At 38.2% G+C, this 16,618-nt stretch overlaps 2 protein-coding genes across 6 annotated transcripts in view; one reads left to right on the top strand and one right to left on the bottom strand.

Annotated features, from left to right (window-relative positions):
- PTPRZ1 (protein tyrosine phosphatase receptor type Z1) overlaps nucleotides 1-10,413 on the top strand; it is a 195,400-nt gene extending 184,987 nt beyond the window's left edge. For all 4 annotated transcript variants that reach the window (XM_020892535.2, XM_070466368.1, XM_070466384.1 and 1 more), the window contains 7 exons: nucleotides 438-531; nucleotides 832-905; nucleotides 3,569-3,697; nucleotides 4,142-4,288; nucleotides 6,483-6,625; nucleotides 7,525-7,660; nucleotides 9,443-10,413. In XM_020892535.2, coding sequence (XP_020748194.2) covers nucleotides 438-531; nucleotides 832-905; nucleotides 3,569-3,697; nucleotides 4,142-4,288; nucleotides 6,483-6,625; nucleotides 7,525-7,660; nucleotides 9,443-9,583 — 864 coding nt within the window. In that variant the 3' untranslated portion in view covers nucleotides 9,584-10,413. The remainder of the gene's footprint in view (nucleotides 1-437; nucleotides 532-831; nucleotides 906-3,568; nucleotides 3,698-4,141; nucleotides 4,289-6,482; nucleotides 6,626-7,524; nucleotides 7,661-9,442) is intronic.
- A 2,931-nt stretch (nucleotides 10,414-13,344) lies between these two features.
- Nucleotides 13,345-16,618, bottom strand: part of AASS (aminoadipate-semialdehyde synthase) — a 70,796-nt gene continuing 67,522 nt past the window's right edge. For both annotated transcript variants that reach the window (XM_070466452.1, XM_070466461.1), the window contains exon 24: nucleotides 13,345-16,105. In XM_070466452.1, the coding sequence (XP_070322553.1) occupies nucleotides 15,987-16,105 (119 nt within the window). In that variant the 3' untranslated portion in view covers nucleotides 13,345-15,986. The remainder of the gene's footprint in view (nucleotides 16,106-16,618) is intronic.

The following is a 16,618-nucleotide window of genomic DNA, read 5'->3' as shown; positions in this document are numbered from 1 at the left end:
ACTAAACAACAACATATGTGTGTATGTATATACATATATATAGATATAGGTATCTATATATATATGTAACACACACACATGATGCAGTTTATCTCCAGCTGCAGTGTGAGATTTAAATAGAGAGCATGGAGAGCACACACCATAGAGGAAGGGTCCCAATGCTCAAAGTCAAACTAGGTATCAAGCATTCCCTGCTTCTTCCATCCCTCCTGGAATAGAATATAGAACATAAATGTATCAGGGAGTCCCCTAAACAACTTTAACTCAAGGAATTCTTGGAAAATAAGTCAAATATATTCATATTCAGTGTCTTATCTTTGTTGAGTCAAATGTGTGAATATGAGTATGAGTGTGTGTGTGTGTGTGTGTGTGTGTGTTTGAATATTTGAGTGGCTTAAACTAAATGATTTATATTTTCTCTTGACATTCTTTCTCAGCTCTTGAGTCAATCAAATATACAGCAGAGTGACTATTCTACAGCCCTAAAGCAATGCAACAGAGAAAAGAACAGAACGTCTTCCATCATCCCTGGTAAGCTATGTTGAATTTTGGGTGTTAAAGGAAAACCAACTTTTAAAATAATATTAATAGAAGGTAATTTAACAATATTTTTCCATCTTGGAACAAAAGCAATATACTCATTTAATTATGTCAGATAATGTAACTTAACAAGGACCCAAAATTTTGAGTGCAAAATACATAGAAAAATTAGCTAAAAAGTCAAAGACACTGAACTTGCAAAATGCAGCTATATTTTGCCATTTGAGGAAGTGGGAAGGAAGTATAGTGCTAAGAGCTTACTTGTTTCTGATGGATGTTCTGTGTTCCCAGTGGAAAGATCCAGGGTTGGCATTTCATCCCTGAGTGGAGAAAGTGCAGACTACATCAATGCCTCCTACATCATGGTAAGTTAGAGAGCTACTGGGGAAACTGACTGCAAGCTCATGTTGCCAGAACCAAAACAGTGGTCTGCCTGAATCAGTGACTGGCAAATACCATGAGTGGACATGAGTCAAATCTGAAGACTGCAGGTTCACATCCCACAGCAGCAACAGAATCACAGCATTCCTTGGTGTTTTCATGTGTGCTGGGACTGGAGAACCCTTGGTCAATGCAACTGAGTAGATGCAGGAACCAAACTCACCATTCAGAACTGATATTCAGTTCAGTTCAGTTGCTCAGTCGTGCCCGACTCTTTGCGACCCCATGGACTGCAGCACAGCAGGCCTCCCTGTCCATCACCAACTCCCAGAGTCTGCTCAAACTCATGTCCTTCAAGTTGGTGATGCCATCCAATCATCTCATCCACTGTTGTCGCCTTCCCCGCCTGCCTTCAATCTTTCCCAGCATCAGGGGCTTTTCAAATGAGTCAGTTCTTCACATCAGGTGGCCATGGTATTGGAGTTTCAGCTTCAACATGATGAGTAAATACAAAACATCCACTTACCCATCTAAGTGGCTCCATTTCATTCACCAAAGCAGATTTCCTGCAGAACCAGGATACACCAGCATTAGCAAGTCCAATCTCACTGACATCATTCCAGGTCTGCAGCACAGGTCTCACACTGCAAACTGGGCTCATTTGGCGACTTAGATTTCTAAAGATTCAATACTTTCTGTCTGCATTTAGCTCTACTCTGAGAGGAGTGAGTACTTTAATAGCTGTTTTTTGACCTTCATTTCCATTTCAGGCCAGTCCATCACAGAGCTTGCCTTCAGATGAAAGGGTCCTAACTCCCATGCCCAAATCACTGTTTTATTTAACTAGAAAAGAAAACACTAAGGCATATCTATACAGGAAACAAGAAGATATATGTTGGCATCTAAAAGGGCTTCCCTGGTGGCTCAGATGGTAAAAAATTTGCTTGCAATGCAGGAGACATGGGTTCAATCCCTGGAGCAGGAAGATCCCTTGGAGAATGGAATGGCTACCCACTCCAGTATTCTTGCCTGGAGAATTCCATGGACAGAGGAGTCTCGCGGGCTATAGTCCCTGGGGTCGCAAAGAGTCGGACATGACTGAGCAACTACCACTTTCATTTTTAGGGCTTGCCAGGTGGCACAGTGGTAAAGAATCTGACTGCCAATGCAAGAGGTGCAGGAGACATCTAAAAGCATGCCATACTTAAAGAGGGGCTTCTTAATACTACAGGAAAGAGATGTTTTTACTCAAAAATCAAGAATGGGTTGACAACAAATGTAAATATTGCATTGTGTGTTGGTTAGATAAAAGGCTGTTCTCATCAAGAAAATAATTAAATGCTGGCTACCTACAAAGCTTGCTACAGTATGTCTGAAGATTTACAAAATGGGATGAATTTTTATCTACTTGGAATGATGTGGGATGTTGACTGAAGTTGCAGGATAGATTGGAAGTCCTTGCAAGGTCTTTTCCTGGGCTCCCCTGGTGGCTCAGTGGTAAAGAATCCACCTGCCAATGCAGGAGACACAGGTTCAATCCCTGATCTAGGAAGATTCCATGTGCTGAGGGGCAGCTAAACCCATGTGCCACAACTATTGAGCTGTAGCTGTAGAGCCTGGGAGCCCCAAACAGCTGAGCCCATGTGCCACAACTGCTGAAGCCCGCAAGCCCTAGAGCTCGTGTTCCACAAGAGAGGCCACTGAAATGAGAAGCCCGTGCACCATAACTCGAGAGGAGCCCCCACTCACTGCAGGTAGACAAAGCCCTCAAAACAGCAAAGACCCAACACAACCAGAAATAAATAAAATTATTTTTTAAAGAAGATCTTTTCCTATCCAAAGCATCTACAATTAACGAGAAAAACATTTAATTATGTACAACCTACTCATTCAAATCTGAATATATGAACTTAAAAGTTTTCTGCTTATCAAATAAGATTGTAACCAAAAGAAAGTAAATTCAGTAGAATTCTATTTGATGAATAAATGAAGATAAAGCTTAAAAAAATAAGAAACATTCCATACTTCAAATGAGTCTATGTGGCTAGGAATGGGATCTAAGAGATTCTGTTGCAGAAGGAGCCATGGTTTTGGTAAACAGCAATATGGAAATCATGATTCATTCAATGGCACCAGCTTTCAGGTTTCTGCAGCAACATTTGCAAGGTGCCACCCCAAGTTCCTCTCTGGTAGAGACAGTCTAGATGTAAAGTATCCTACTGCCAGTACGTGTTGAAATTTGGCACTGCCATTAGGACTTATGAAATTTAAGAAATGCAAAATTTTAGATTTCTCTGTCTATCCAGTGTGGGAGACATAGTCCACAAGCCATTTCGTTAAGTCTCCTCCTAGAAGTGATAACTGTGTGATAACTTCTGCTTCAGTTTAATTATGTATGAAGTGAAGCTCACATTCCCTTTCTCATAGTACTGCTGTGAGAAATAAAGGAGGAAAATGCTTAGCACTGTACCTGGCATGTAGGATGGGTCCATAACATTGGCCATAATAATCACATTAGTATTTACAGACACAATCTAAAAACAAAAAGACTAACATGACCATTAACCTGTAACTTAACCTATAACTGTTTCTTGAATGTTTACAGTCATATGCCAAGACTCTTTCTATCCTCTCTTTGATTATGTAGGGTTATTATCAGAGCAATGAATTCATCATCACCCAGCATCCCCTTCTCCACACCATCAAGGATTTCTGGAGGATGATATGGGACCATAATGCCCAGCTGGTTGTTATGCTTCCAGATGGTCAAAACATGGTAAGTCCCTCAGGTCACTTTTGGCACTTCCCTTTTAGGGTAGGTATCAAGGCACAACTACCCAAAAGTCCAGTACACAAAGTATTTTTTTCAACTAATGAACTAATATTGAAGTTGCACCTTGTCTATTATTGGGTCTGGTTTGAATGCAGTAACTCAGGTCTGAAATTGTTGAATGACAGTTTTAAATGAAAGTAGATTGAAATTAACTTAAGTATTTATTACACTGCTTAGGGAATTAGAATTGCAACCATGAATGAAGTCAGTCCATATACTTCTACTTGATTTTTTTTTAATAAAACTTGTTAGGATATTTTAAGAGTAAATTTTGAGATTTAAAGAAAAATTTGAGTTGAATTTTCTATGGCAACCTGTTAACCTTGTTTCACAGTCTTACTTAGACATCTTATTAAAATCTAGAGTCTTTGTTTTTTAATCCTCCAGGCAGAAGATGAATTTGTTTACTGGCCAAATAAAGATGAGCCTATAAATTGTGAGAGTTTTAAGGTCACTCTTATGGCCGAAGAACACAAATGTCTGTCTAATGAGGAGAAACTTATAATGCAAGATTTTATCCTAGAAGCTACACAGGTATGGACATAGTTTAAATGATAAACTTTTCATCTTTTTAAATATATGCCAGTTTAAAGATCTCTCCTAGAAATTAAAAGAAGGAATCTGATTTCTTATAAATTGAGGCAAATTACCAAAATAATAAATTTTACCTTACATGTTATTTTCATTTTTTAAAATCTTATAGAATCTTTAAACAATTAGCCATCACTAAACTCCACCATCCCTGATTACTACACACACAGGAAGTAAAAAATTTCTCCTTTACTCCAAAGCAGTTGCTGATAGAAGTTAAGTTGAAAATAAACAGAGTAAAAACAAATAATTTTATTAATCTGAATTCTTATGTTTTAAGGCCAGTGTTTACCTTGTCTTCTCCTAAGTAAAATGGGAAAAATATTCAGTTCAGTTCAGTTCAGTTCAGTTGCTCAGTTGTGTCCAACTCTCTGCGACTCCATGAACCGCAGCACGCCAGGCCTCTCTGTCCATCACCAACCTCCGGAGTTTACTCAAACTCATGTCCATTGAGTCGGTGATGCCATCCAGCCATCTCATCCTCTGTCGTCCCCTTCTCCTCCTGCCCCCAATCCCTCCCAGCATCAGGGTCTTTTCCAATGAGTTAGCTCTTCGCATGAGGTGGCCAAAGTACTGGAGTTTCAGCTTCAGCATCAGTCCTTGCAATGAACACCCAGGACTGATCTCCTTTAGGATGAACTGGTTGGATCTCCTTGCAGTCCAAGGGACTCTCAAGAGCCTTCTCCAACACCACAGTTCAAAAGCATCAATTTTTCGGCACTCAGCTTTCTGCACAGTCCAACTCTCACATACATATATGACTACCTACCAGTAAAAACAAGTTTACTGCCCTGTGCTGATGTACAGGGGGTTGTTCAGTGAAGAACTGCTTTGAAAACCTGCAATACAATGAATTAAGGTTGTTTTACTAAACTCTTGATTATTTACAGTTTGAATTCTTTGTCAATAATTATTTCTGTAATTACAGCATAGTCCATAAATTATGTATGGCTCCTGTAAAAGACTAAAAGATGCTAATAATGATGAGTAAGGCATGTGAAATTCAGAGGACTTGCTCAGTCAGAAAAAAATTAAATCATATTTTAAATGGTTTAAATGTTTCACTTTAATTCTGAAACTGGTAAAACATATAAGATATATAAGAAGATTCAGTATTTGCTAGACTATTTGGTTGACCAAAACTTACAAAATTGATGATGCAAATATATTGTTTTCTAAATGTTTTCTAGTTCTGCCTGAAATTGATGTTTCATATTATATTTTGTGAGTCAAGAGTCCAGTTTTATTGTTTCATATGAATAGCCATTGTTCCAGCATCATTTATAGATCAACAATACCAGTTCAGTCATAAATCAAATTCCTGTATGTGTATAAGCCACTTTAGGAAACTGAGGATCAGAAGTTTAAGAGAGTTAAAGTCATGCAACCTGGTTTGGTCACTTAAGCAAGAATCTGAACTGGGGCTAGAGTGGAACCCATGTCTCCATCCTCCTTGCCAGCACTTCCCACACTGAGCCATGCAATCATATTCTTCCCTTAGTTGAACCTGAGTAATGCTGCTATTTGAAGAAGCCTATGCTATATTTTTCTTTTTTACTTCAAATATAAATGATTTACAGTATTATATGTTACAGGTATACAATATAATGATTCACAATTTTTAAAGGAATATCTATGCAATTTTTAAAGCAAATTTTAAAACAAGACTTCTCTTTGTAAGTTTAATTTTATGGACACAGCCACATCTCTGTTCATGATTTAATAGGCATAAAGTCCACCAACAAGGATTATTTTAGGATAAAAAAGAGGCCACATCTGTACATGGCAAATATGATGTCATGGTGATTTCTCCTTTCCATGATGATGGACAGGCTACAACAACTGCTACACTCAGTGTGTGACATGGTTTCATCACCTTCCTGCAATTCCTGATTTTCATGGAAATAATTATTGACAAAGAATTCAAATTGGTGTCTTGTAGATAGTCAGGAGTTTAGTAAAAAAAAACAAACCCTAGTTCGTCGCACTGTGATGCAATGAATGGGCTGTAATGGCTCCTGCACTCAGCATGTGATTTGGTTTTATTGCATTCCTGTAGTTACTGATTTTCCTCAATTCATCTACTCACCACCCAATATGACACTTTTTAAAACACTGATTTTACCTCTTCTTGTAGGATGACTATGTACTTGAAGTGCGGCACTTTCAGTGTCCCAAATGGCCAAATCCAGACAGCCCCATTAGTAAAACTTTTGAACTTATAAGTGTTATCAAAGAAGAAGCTGCCACCAGGGATGGGCCCGTGATTGTTCACGATGAGTAAGTGCCACCCCTTAAATCCGTTCACAGCTGACATGCTCTGGGCCCATGCTTGTTCACGATGAGTAAGTGCCACCCCTTAAATCTGTTCACAGCTGACATGCTCTGGGCCCATGCTTGTTCATGATGAGTAAGTGCCACCCCTTAAATCTGTTCACAGCTGACATGCTCTGGGGGTATATTTCTGTTATCTTTGTACTAACCTAATATTTTGGACCCATTGTGAATTATTCAGCCAGGGTGGATTATTGCTTCTCATGGACATGATTAACACACAATAGTTTGGGGTTTATTTTCCACTTAGAGCTCTTGTTGAAGGCAGAAGATGGGTACAGGGTCACAGGCATCTGCTCTTGCATTCTATGCTGAGAACACTTTGTGTGATGAGTCAGTGTTTTAGAACCTGGATGTTTACAGGTTCTAACCAGTGAGACATTCCTCAGCCACTGACTTGCTGGGATTGGAGTAAAATTGATATCATGATGTCATTTTTATTTACCAGAAATAGAAATCTGTATCCAATTGATCTTTCCAGGTTTCATTTGTCAACCAAAATGCATGTGCATATTATATATGATACTTAGATACTTATTTTATAATATATATTATTATTTAGCCTCAGTCAGATTATTTTGATTTATTGCCAACCCATTCCATAGTATAACAAAACAAAATGTATAACCAAATACTTAACTTCTACAGTGTCTCATTACTAATATTGTGAACACTCCGAAATGTTTCAAATTAAACCATGGTTCCATGGACAATAAAATGAGACAATATATTAAAAATTTCAGTGTTCTTACTGCCAAGTTGTCAAGGCCACATGCTCTGTGAATTCCAGATGTGAATGTTTGATGCATCTGAATGGAGTCCTTGTCCCTTCTGTTTGCTTCCAGGCACGGAGGAGTGACAGCTGGAACTTTCTGTGCTCTGACGACCCTGATGCACCAACTTGAAAAAGAAAATTCCGTGGATGTATACCAGGTAGCCAAGATGATCAATTTGATGAGGCCGGGAGTCTTTGCCGACATTGTAAGTAACAAGACAGCAAATCAAGCTTTTCCCGTTAGAGTGCCTGTTACTTTCTCAGTTCAGTTCAGTTCAGTTCAGTCGCTCAGTCATGCCCGACTCTTTGCGACCCCATGAACTGCAGCACACCAGGCCTCCCTGTCCATCACCAACTCTCAGAGTCTACCCAAACCCATGTCCATCGAGTCGGTGATGCCATCCAGCCATCTCATCCTCTGTCGTCCCCTTCTCCTCCTGCCCCCAATCCTTCCCAGCATTGGGATCTTTTCCAATGAGTCAACTCTTTGCATGAGGTGGCTAGGGGCTACCAAAATCATTTTGTTGTGTATCAAAAAGAACATGCTGATAACATTAACCTGAAGTTTTCAAGTTGAATTATATCCTGTTTGCAATCCATAGACCTGGAACTATAAACAATAAACATTTAAAGTTTATCTTCCAGAAAATTGACGGATCAAAAATTTTCAATTCCATTGTGTGCCTTTTTGTGAGACTTAGTGTAATTCTGAAGAAATATCTTTAGTAGAAGCACCAAATCTGATTTATCCAGCAAAATAAACATTTTATTCCAGCATTCAAGTTCTGCATAGCCTCAAAGAGCAGCCAGAAGATAGAATTCAATTGTTCGCTTTTTTCTCAAGCCAAATTTATTTTCTAAACTTAAGAAGTAGCTAATTCTGAAGGTACTTTTAAAGAAAAGAGAGAGAAAGACACTCATGCAATCAAGAAAGAGCATAGCACATTTGGAAAGATAAGTCTCAACTCTGAGAATAATTTGGAAGCTTTTATTATAGAAACAAGGGCTAGAAAGACAATAGGGAACTTTGTGCATGCCCTAGTGGGAGAAGCTTAGGTGAATGCAGAAATCATAGGCTCCCTTCTAGCTTTCTGGTCTGTATATGGAAGAGCCTTATAAGGGTCTATCTTCAAAGCTCCAGCCCACACCAGCTGATCAGAGAGCAAGGAAACCCCTGTGCACACACACTTCAGAGGAGCCCTTTTAAAAGTGTCATTCAGGCAAGGTGAGTTGTATGTACCAAGCCTGTCATTTGAAATTGCTTTCTGGAGACTAAGCTTACACCCAAGTTTCACAAATGCATTTACTAAGACATGTGGTCCTAATGATTTTCTACTGTGGTGCCAGCCATTAGCTCACAGTCTTTGCAACTGCCTTGCCCCCACCTCACCATCCCCAACTTGGCATCTGAAAGAGAGCAACTGTTTATTCTTCTGTGTGTTTCTGAAACCAGAGCAGGACACATGCTCTCCTTTGCACAAAGCAGGACATAGGACTGGCCGGTCTGGCAGAGTGAAGAATACTGGGTAAACAGTGGATAAACAGTGGGTCCTGTGAAAGGCCTACATTCCCCTTGAATTCCTGTGCTGACAGTGCAGTCCTGAGGTTTCGTAACAACTGGAGAATGGAGAATGAATAACTCAGTGGGATACAAGAGTCGAGTGCCAAAGGGCTTAGACACAAGTTGATAAATCAGTATTAGAACCTTATCACATCACCTTCTGATTGATTCCATGATGTTTGAGCAGGAAGGGAGTGCTTACCATTGGCAAATGTATATGGGCCAATGTGTAGGTCTGTAAAGGTTGGCTAATGGTAGAGCTACTTTAAATTTAATCAGAAAGAGATGGTGTACCTCTGCCAATTGTAACAGAGCCCTTCACACAGTGACCTTCCTTGGATGGTGGCAAAGGTTGACTGCAAACACTCCTTTTTACAAATGTATGTCTTCACTGAGTTTCCTGTTTCTTACCACCTCTGTTCTCCAGGAGCAGTATCAGTTTCTCTACAAAGCAGTCCTCAGCCTTGTGAGCACAAGGCAGGAAGAGAACCCGTCCACCTCTCTGGATAGTAATGGCGCAGCATTGGCTGATGGAAATATAGCCGAGAGCTTAGAGTCTTTAGTTTGACATGGAAAGGGGTGAGAAGAGCCCACATGTGAGCACTGCTTTCCTCTTTCTAAAATTAGACTGGAAAATCAGTTCAGTTCTGTTATCTGTTTACTTCACATCATCTGACAGTTACTACCATGACATAGGATTCTGCTGCCAAATTTACATCATTAACAATGTGTGCCTTTTTTGCAAAACTTCTTGTAATTCACTTATTGTGTTTAAACTAAAATGATTGAAATTTACAGTATTTCTAAGAATGGAATTGTGGTATCTTTTTTTCATATTGATTTTAACAGAAAATTTCAATTTACAGATAATAGGAATTCCCAACTAGAATTCCCAAACAGAAAACATGTTTGTTTTTAGTGTCAAATTTTTAGCTGTATTTGTAGCAATCATCAAGTTTGCTAGAAATATAACTTTTAATATAGTATACTGTAAATAAAACACCCTGTTCCCTACGATATTCAACATTTTACAACTTCAGTATTCACCTAATGTAGAAATAATCTAATACTTACTGTAAATACTGCTCTAGTGTCTCCATGGACCAAATTTATATTTATAATTGTAGATTTTTATATTTTACTACTGAGTCAGTTTTCTAGTTCTGTGTAATTGTTTAGTTTAATGATGCAGCTCATTATCTGGTCTTACTCTGTGAGTCTTCTTGATATTGTTTTGTGTTGTGATTAACTGTTTTAGCATGTAATTTTAACTTTTATGAAAAATAAAAATACATTTGTTTTGAAGGAAGATGTTTTTATGAGAATAACACCTTACCTGACATTGTTTAAATGGTTTTTATCCAAGGCATTGCAAAAATAAATATAATATCACCATCAGTTTGTGTTTGCTTGTGGAACACTGAGGCATATGTAGAAGAAAGTTATGGATATGTTCCCTATGAAATGATGGATGTAAGAAAAGGTTGATGGGATGGGACAGTGTATAGAGTTGATTCCCAAACTGTGCAGTAAGGCACACAGGAAACAGAATTGAACATCTGAGGACAGCATTGTACTAACACAGCACAATTACCCCTATTACATTACTTGGTTCTTGTTATTCAGTCACTCAGCCGTGTCTGACTCTTTGTGACCCGATGGACTGTGGCCCACCCGGCTCCTCTGTCCATGAAATTCTCCGGGCAAGAATACCGCAGTGGGTAGCCATTCACTTCTCCAGGGGATCTTCCCGACCCAGGGATCGAACCTGGATCTCCTGCATAGCAGGCAGATTCTTTACTGTTTGGGCCACTAGGAAGCTTCAAGTTAGGACTGAACTCTGTGTTTTGTATTTCTTGCTAATTAAGTAAAATTAAGAATGAGTGTTAGGACTAAAAAAAAATTGGAAATAGGAAGTTATTAGATAGCTGCCAGTGACTAACAAATATTTCTTCAGAACAGGCAGTTTTTCTCACTGGATCCTTTCCAGTAGAATTCGAGTCTGGTCGATATATTTCCAATATAATCGCCAAGTGTAAACCATGGTAAAGAAGACTAATCTATACAAAAGATAAGAGTAGCTACCTGCATGGCTATGCAAATTGTCATTGCATCTACTGGGGAGCTAATCAAAGCACAGACATTGAATGTTTATTAGGATACATATTTAATAAGATTAATGTTTATTATGATGTTATGATTAATATTTTTACTTTTTCCATTGGATGATAAGTAAAGTGTATTGTTCTAATTTACATATTTGATGACAATTTTTTTGACAGAAGTACCTAGGAGTACTTTTCTCTAATTCTCAAAAAGGCCTCATTTGGGCTAGTGGTGACACTAACAACCCATGGTAAGGGAAGTTTTATAAATCAGAGTTCTTCCCAAATTTTATAAAGTATCTTGGGTGTTTGAATGCTGATCAAATTTCAGTAGTATGTCTTGTCACTTTAGGCAAGTCATTTAACTTTGTGAGACATATTTTCTCTTCTGTAAAGTCAGAGCTGGCCTAATGATAATTTTGGTCTCTTCTTCACTATAACCACTTTACAACTCTCCTTATGGAGCAGATACATCTATGACTTCCCTGAGAGGCATGGATCCTTGAGGAGTCTTCCAAATGTATCCAAAAGATTGAAAAATATCTCAGAGCTAAAATATCATTATCTTTAATGTAAATTTCAAGCAAATTGTTATTGAAAAGAGTATTGCAAAAAAAAAAAGGAAAAACTAGTGTTTTTGAACATCTACTAGACATCAGCCTTTTACATTCTCTCAGAACCTTTATAACCATGCTGTGGCTTATTGCTGTCCTCAGTCTGTGGAACAGGAAAGAGCTAGTATGTGGTAGGAACAATCACACTGCTTCTCAGAGGAACTTCTAGTGTCTCATGAGTCTAGGACAAGGAAAACTGGAAATATAAATACCAGTATTGTCTGGAGGAGGCCAACAATGGTGGAAAAATCGGGAAGATGTGAGCATTAAGCCTATCAAAAGATTTAGACCAGAGATTCACAAATGTAGCTCAAGGGCTAAATGCTCGTAATTGTAATCTATCCATCCATACCCAGATCCTACCACCACCACCTTTACTGCTGAAATCCTTGCTGGACGGCTTTAATTGGAGGATAATTGCTTTACAGTGTTGTGTTGGTTTCTGCTGAACAACACGGATCAGTCATAACTATATGTTATAGTTATGACTGTATATATGTGTATATATATATGTGTGTGTGTGTATAGCCCCCCTCTTGAGTCTTCCCCCATCCCACCTCTAAGTCATCACAGAGCCCTGAGCTGAGCTCCCTGTGCTACACAGCAACTTCCCACTAGCTATGTATTTTACACACACACATAGATAGATGTCAATACTACTCTCGCCAATTTGTTCCATCCTCTCCTTCCCCTGCTGTGTCCCCACAACTGTTCTCTACGTTTGCGTCTCTATTTCTGTCTTGCAGATCGTTTCATCAGTACCATTTTTCTAGATTCCATCTGTATGCTTTAGTATATGACTTGTTATTGAGAGCCAATGCAGTGTTTCTATCTGCCTTTACTCAAGCTTACTGACGTTTCCTTTTCCAGCCCTAGATCCTCCTCTTCAACCCTAACCGTTTATCACTTAAAGCCCAAACCAGTTGCTATGTTGTCTTGGTGGGTTCCCCCTCCCAGCCAAGGTGCTGGTTCCCTAGTTCCCATGTCATCTGAGTGCTCTTCCAGGCTGCAATTGGAGTCAGTGCAACACAACCATTGTTGATGTTCAGTTGCTCAGTTGTGTCCGACTCTCTGTGACCCCATGGACTGCAGCACGCCAGGCTTCCCTGTCCTTCAGCCATCTGCTGGAGCTTGCTCAAACTCATTGAGTTGGTGATGCCATCCAATCATCTTGTCCTCTGTTATCTCCTTCTCTTCCTGTCTTCTGTCTTTCCCAGCATCATGGTCTTTTCCAGTGAGTCAGCTCTTCACATCAGGTGGCCAAAGTATTGAAGCTTCAGCTTCAGCATCAGTCCTTCCAATGAATATTCAACACAAGCATTATCTCCTAACTGATTATGTTAAAATCAATGTTGTGATTAAAAAAAAAAACTGCCACAACAGATACGCCTTTACTTACTTATAGGTTATTGATCTCTACATAATTATTTTTGACACGTGGGACCAGGCCTTAATCAACTTTGATCCTTTTCAAATAGCATAGATATTTTCTCAACTGCCATATGTCCCAAGTATCATACCTGCTTATTTTGACAGCAGAATTAGTTTCATACGCCAGAATATGAGCACAGTCCCTCAGAAGGTTTAAGTTATATCCCTCAACATAAGCATTTTTCCTTCAAGGAGAAAAATAAAGTTTTATTTGTACAACTTGATAAATAATTCTCAGCCCATACAATTCACACAAAGTGCACAATTTGGTGGTTTTTAGTGTAGTCACAGAGTAGTACCTCCACTACCACAAAATCAATTCTATAACATTTTCATCTCCCTCCCCAAAACCCCAGATTCATTAGCAGCAACTCCCACTTCTCCCCAGCATCCCCCAGCCCTAGGCAACCACTAATCTACTTTCTCCATATAGAGATTTGACAATTCTGGACATTCCATACAAATGAAATCACACAATATGTGGGTTTTCCTGCCTGGCTTCTTTCACTTGAAGTTTATCCATGTCATGGCATGTATCAGCACCCAGTTTCTTTTTAATTGCTGAATAATATTCCATTGTCTGGATATGCCACATTTTGTTTATTATTTGATGGGTATTTGACTTGTTTTGATTTCTAGCTGTTACAAATAATGCCACTATAAACATCTGTTTACAAGTTGTGTGGATGCATTTTCATTTTTTCTATACCTAAGAGTGGAATTACTGGATAATATGATGAAAGTGAAGTTGCTTAGTCGTGTCTGATTCTTTGCGACCCCATGGACTATAACATACCAGGCTCCTCCATCCATGGGATTTTCCAGGCAAAGGTACTGGAGTGGGTTGCCATTTCCTTCTCCAGAGGATCTTCCCGACCCAGGGCTTGAACCCAGGTCTCCCACATTGCAGGCAGATGCTTTAATGCCTGAGCCACCAGGGAAGCCTCACCCTTCACCAGGGATAATATGATAACTCTGTGTTTAACCATTTGAGGAACTGCCTGACTGTTTCTCCAAGCAGCCATACCATTTTATATTTCCACCAGCAGTTTATGAGGGTTCCAACTTCTCCACATTTTCACCAACACTTACTGTTTTTTCATAATAGCTATCCAGGTGACGTTGAAGTGCTATCTCATTGTAGCCTTGACTTCTATTTCCCTGATAGCTAACATGTGCTAAGCATCTTTTCATGTGCTTAGTGGCCTTTTGTATATCTTCTTTTGAGAACTGTCAATTCTGATCCTTTATCCCTTTTTAAAATTAGGCTCTTTTACTATTTATTGAATACAATAGTTCTCTGTTCACGTTCTTCTCTTACCTGATATATAATTTGCAAACAGTTTCTGATTATGTGGGTTGTCTTTTGCCTTCTTGATGGTATTCTTAAAAGCACAGAAGGTTTTAATCATGATGATATCCAATTTATCTATTTTCTTCCTTTTGTTGCTTGTGCTCTGGTGTCATTTATTTCAGAAACCATTGCCTAATCCAAGGTCAGGAAGATTTACACCTGTGATTTCATCTAAAACTGTTACAGTGTTTGCTCTTATATTAAGGTATTTGGTCCATTTTGAGATAATTTTTGTATGTGTTGTGAGGTAAGGAGTCCAACTTTATTCTCTTGCATGTGGGTATCCAGTTGTTTCAGCACCATTTGATGAAAAGACTATTTTTCTCAACTGAATTGTCTTAGCACCTTTTTCAAAAGTCAATAAGCATTATTTCTGAACTCTCATTCTATTCCTATTCTAAGAATTTTAATTTTTAAGAATTGTTTTAAGAATTGTTTTCTTAGTATCATTTTTGCTTTATTAATTGATACTGCATACCAGTACAATTTTTGAATGTTAATCTTGTATCCTGCAACTGATGAACTCGTGTATTAGATCTAATGTTTTCTTAGATATTCTTTGGCATTTTCTATGTATAAGATTATGCCATCTACAAACAGAGATAGTTTTACATCTTCCTTTCTCATCTAGATGTCTTTTATTTCATTTTCTTGCCTAATTGCCCCATCAAGACCCTCCAGTACAAGCTGAATAGAAATGGCATGAGTGTACACCTCTGTCTTGTCCCTGACTTCAGGGGAGACTCCATCAGTCTTTCATCATTAAGTATGATATTAGCTCTGGGGTTTTCATGGATACTCTTTATCAGGTTAAAGAATTCCCTTCTATTCCTAGTTTGTTGAGCGTTTTTTATCACAAAAGGATGTTGGATTTGTTAGATTCTTTTCCTGTGCCTAGTGAGCTGATCCTGTAGATTTTGATTTAATCTTACCTATTCCTTTTCTAAACATTAAAGAGGAAACTATCAGAAATGTCACTTTCTTAAATCATAATTTTACAAAAAGGCACAAAATAGCATTATTGCAAAAGCTTGTAGACAGGTAATCTACAAACATCCAGCTGAACCAGTCTGAAAAACAAAAGCAAAACAAAAATAAAGCTGTGTAAAGAAATTTTCTTCTTACTAGAAAGATAAAACTTCATCTGCTAATTATAGGAAAATATATTCTTGTAAGAAAAAAAGTTGCATAATAAGTTAACAAGTAATACAAGCATTATCACTTTTACATACACATGAAAAAAAATACATGATAGAATTTTTAAAGTTCTCTGATAATTACTGGCATCTCTTGTAACAAATGTTTTCATATTAAAATAGAGATTTATATTTCAAAAACACCATTGTATTGACATATCAAAACATATCATGCTTTATGTTTTAAAATATCACATTAACAAGCATGTTTGTTGCACAGAAGTTCAGAGCTGTGTTGGCTGGGAAGATAAAAACAAAATATAATTCTCAATTATAGTTTGACTGTGCTCTGTGTAGTATACATAATGCCTTCTGCTTTAATTCGCTCCAATATTGGTCCATAGATCTCCTTTGAAAAGGGTCCCATCAGGCCTTTAGCTTGAATTTCACCTAGAAGAAAATAAGTTTGAAGTTACCATTTTAAAGGTGGTAAGAACGGTTAATTTCTACAGCAAGAATCACCATATAGCAGTAAACTCCAAGTTAATGAATTGTTGGCAGCCTAAGGATTCTTTTTTAATAGCAGCTTAAATATCTCCTATTAAATTATTACATAATTTATTACATAATTACACTGTAAGGAAAAGGGGTTCATGGGAAGCACAGCTGAATTTAGGGACTGAGTCTGAATTTATACATCTAACTGCATTAACTACCAGATCAGAGAAAAAAGTATAAGAAGAAAGAAAACTTGTAAAACTAACTGGTCTGATTTGCTGATGTGATTTTTTAACACCAACACAATGAAATTAAACCAATCTGAGGGAATTCCCTGGCAGTTCAGTGGTTAAGACTCCACACTTCCACTGCAGGGGGCATAGGTTCGATTCCCAGCCTGGGAACTTAGATCCTACATGCTGCACGGTGTGGCCAAAAAATATATATATATATATATATCTGAAA

Source organism: Odocoileus virginianus, chromosome 1 (assembly GCF_023699985.2).
Source record: "Odocoileus virginianus isolate 20LAN1187 ecotype Illinois chromosome 1, Ovbor_1.2, whole genome shotgun sequence".
Classification (NCBI taxonomy): Eukaryota; Metazoa; Chordata; class Mammalia; order Artiodactyla; family Cervidae; genus Odocoileus; species Odocoileus virginianus.
This window is presented reverse-complemented; position numbering and strand designations above follow the sequence as displayed.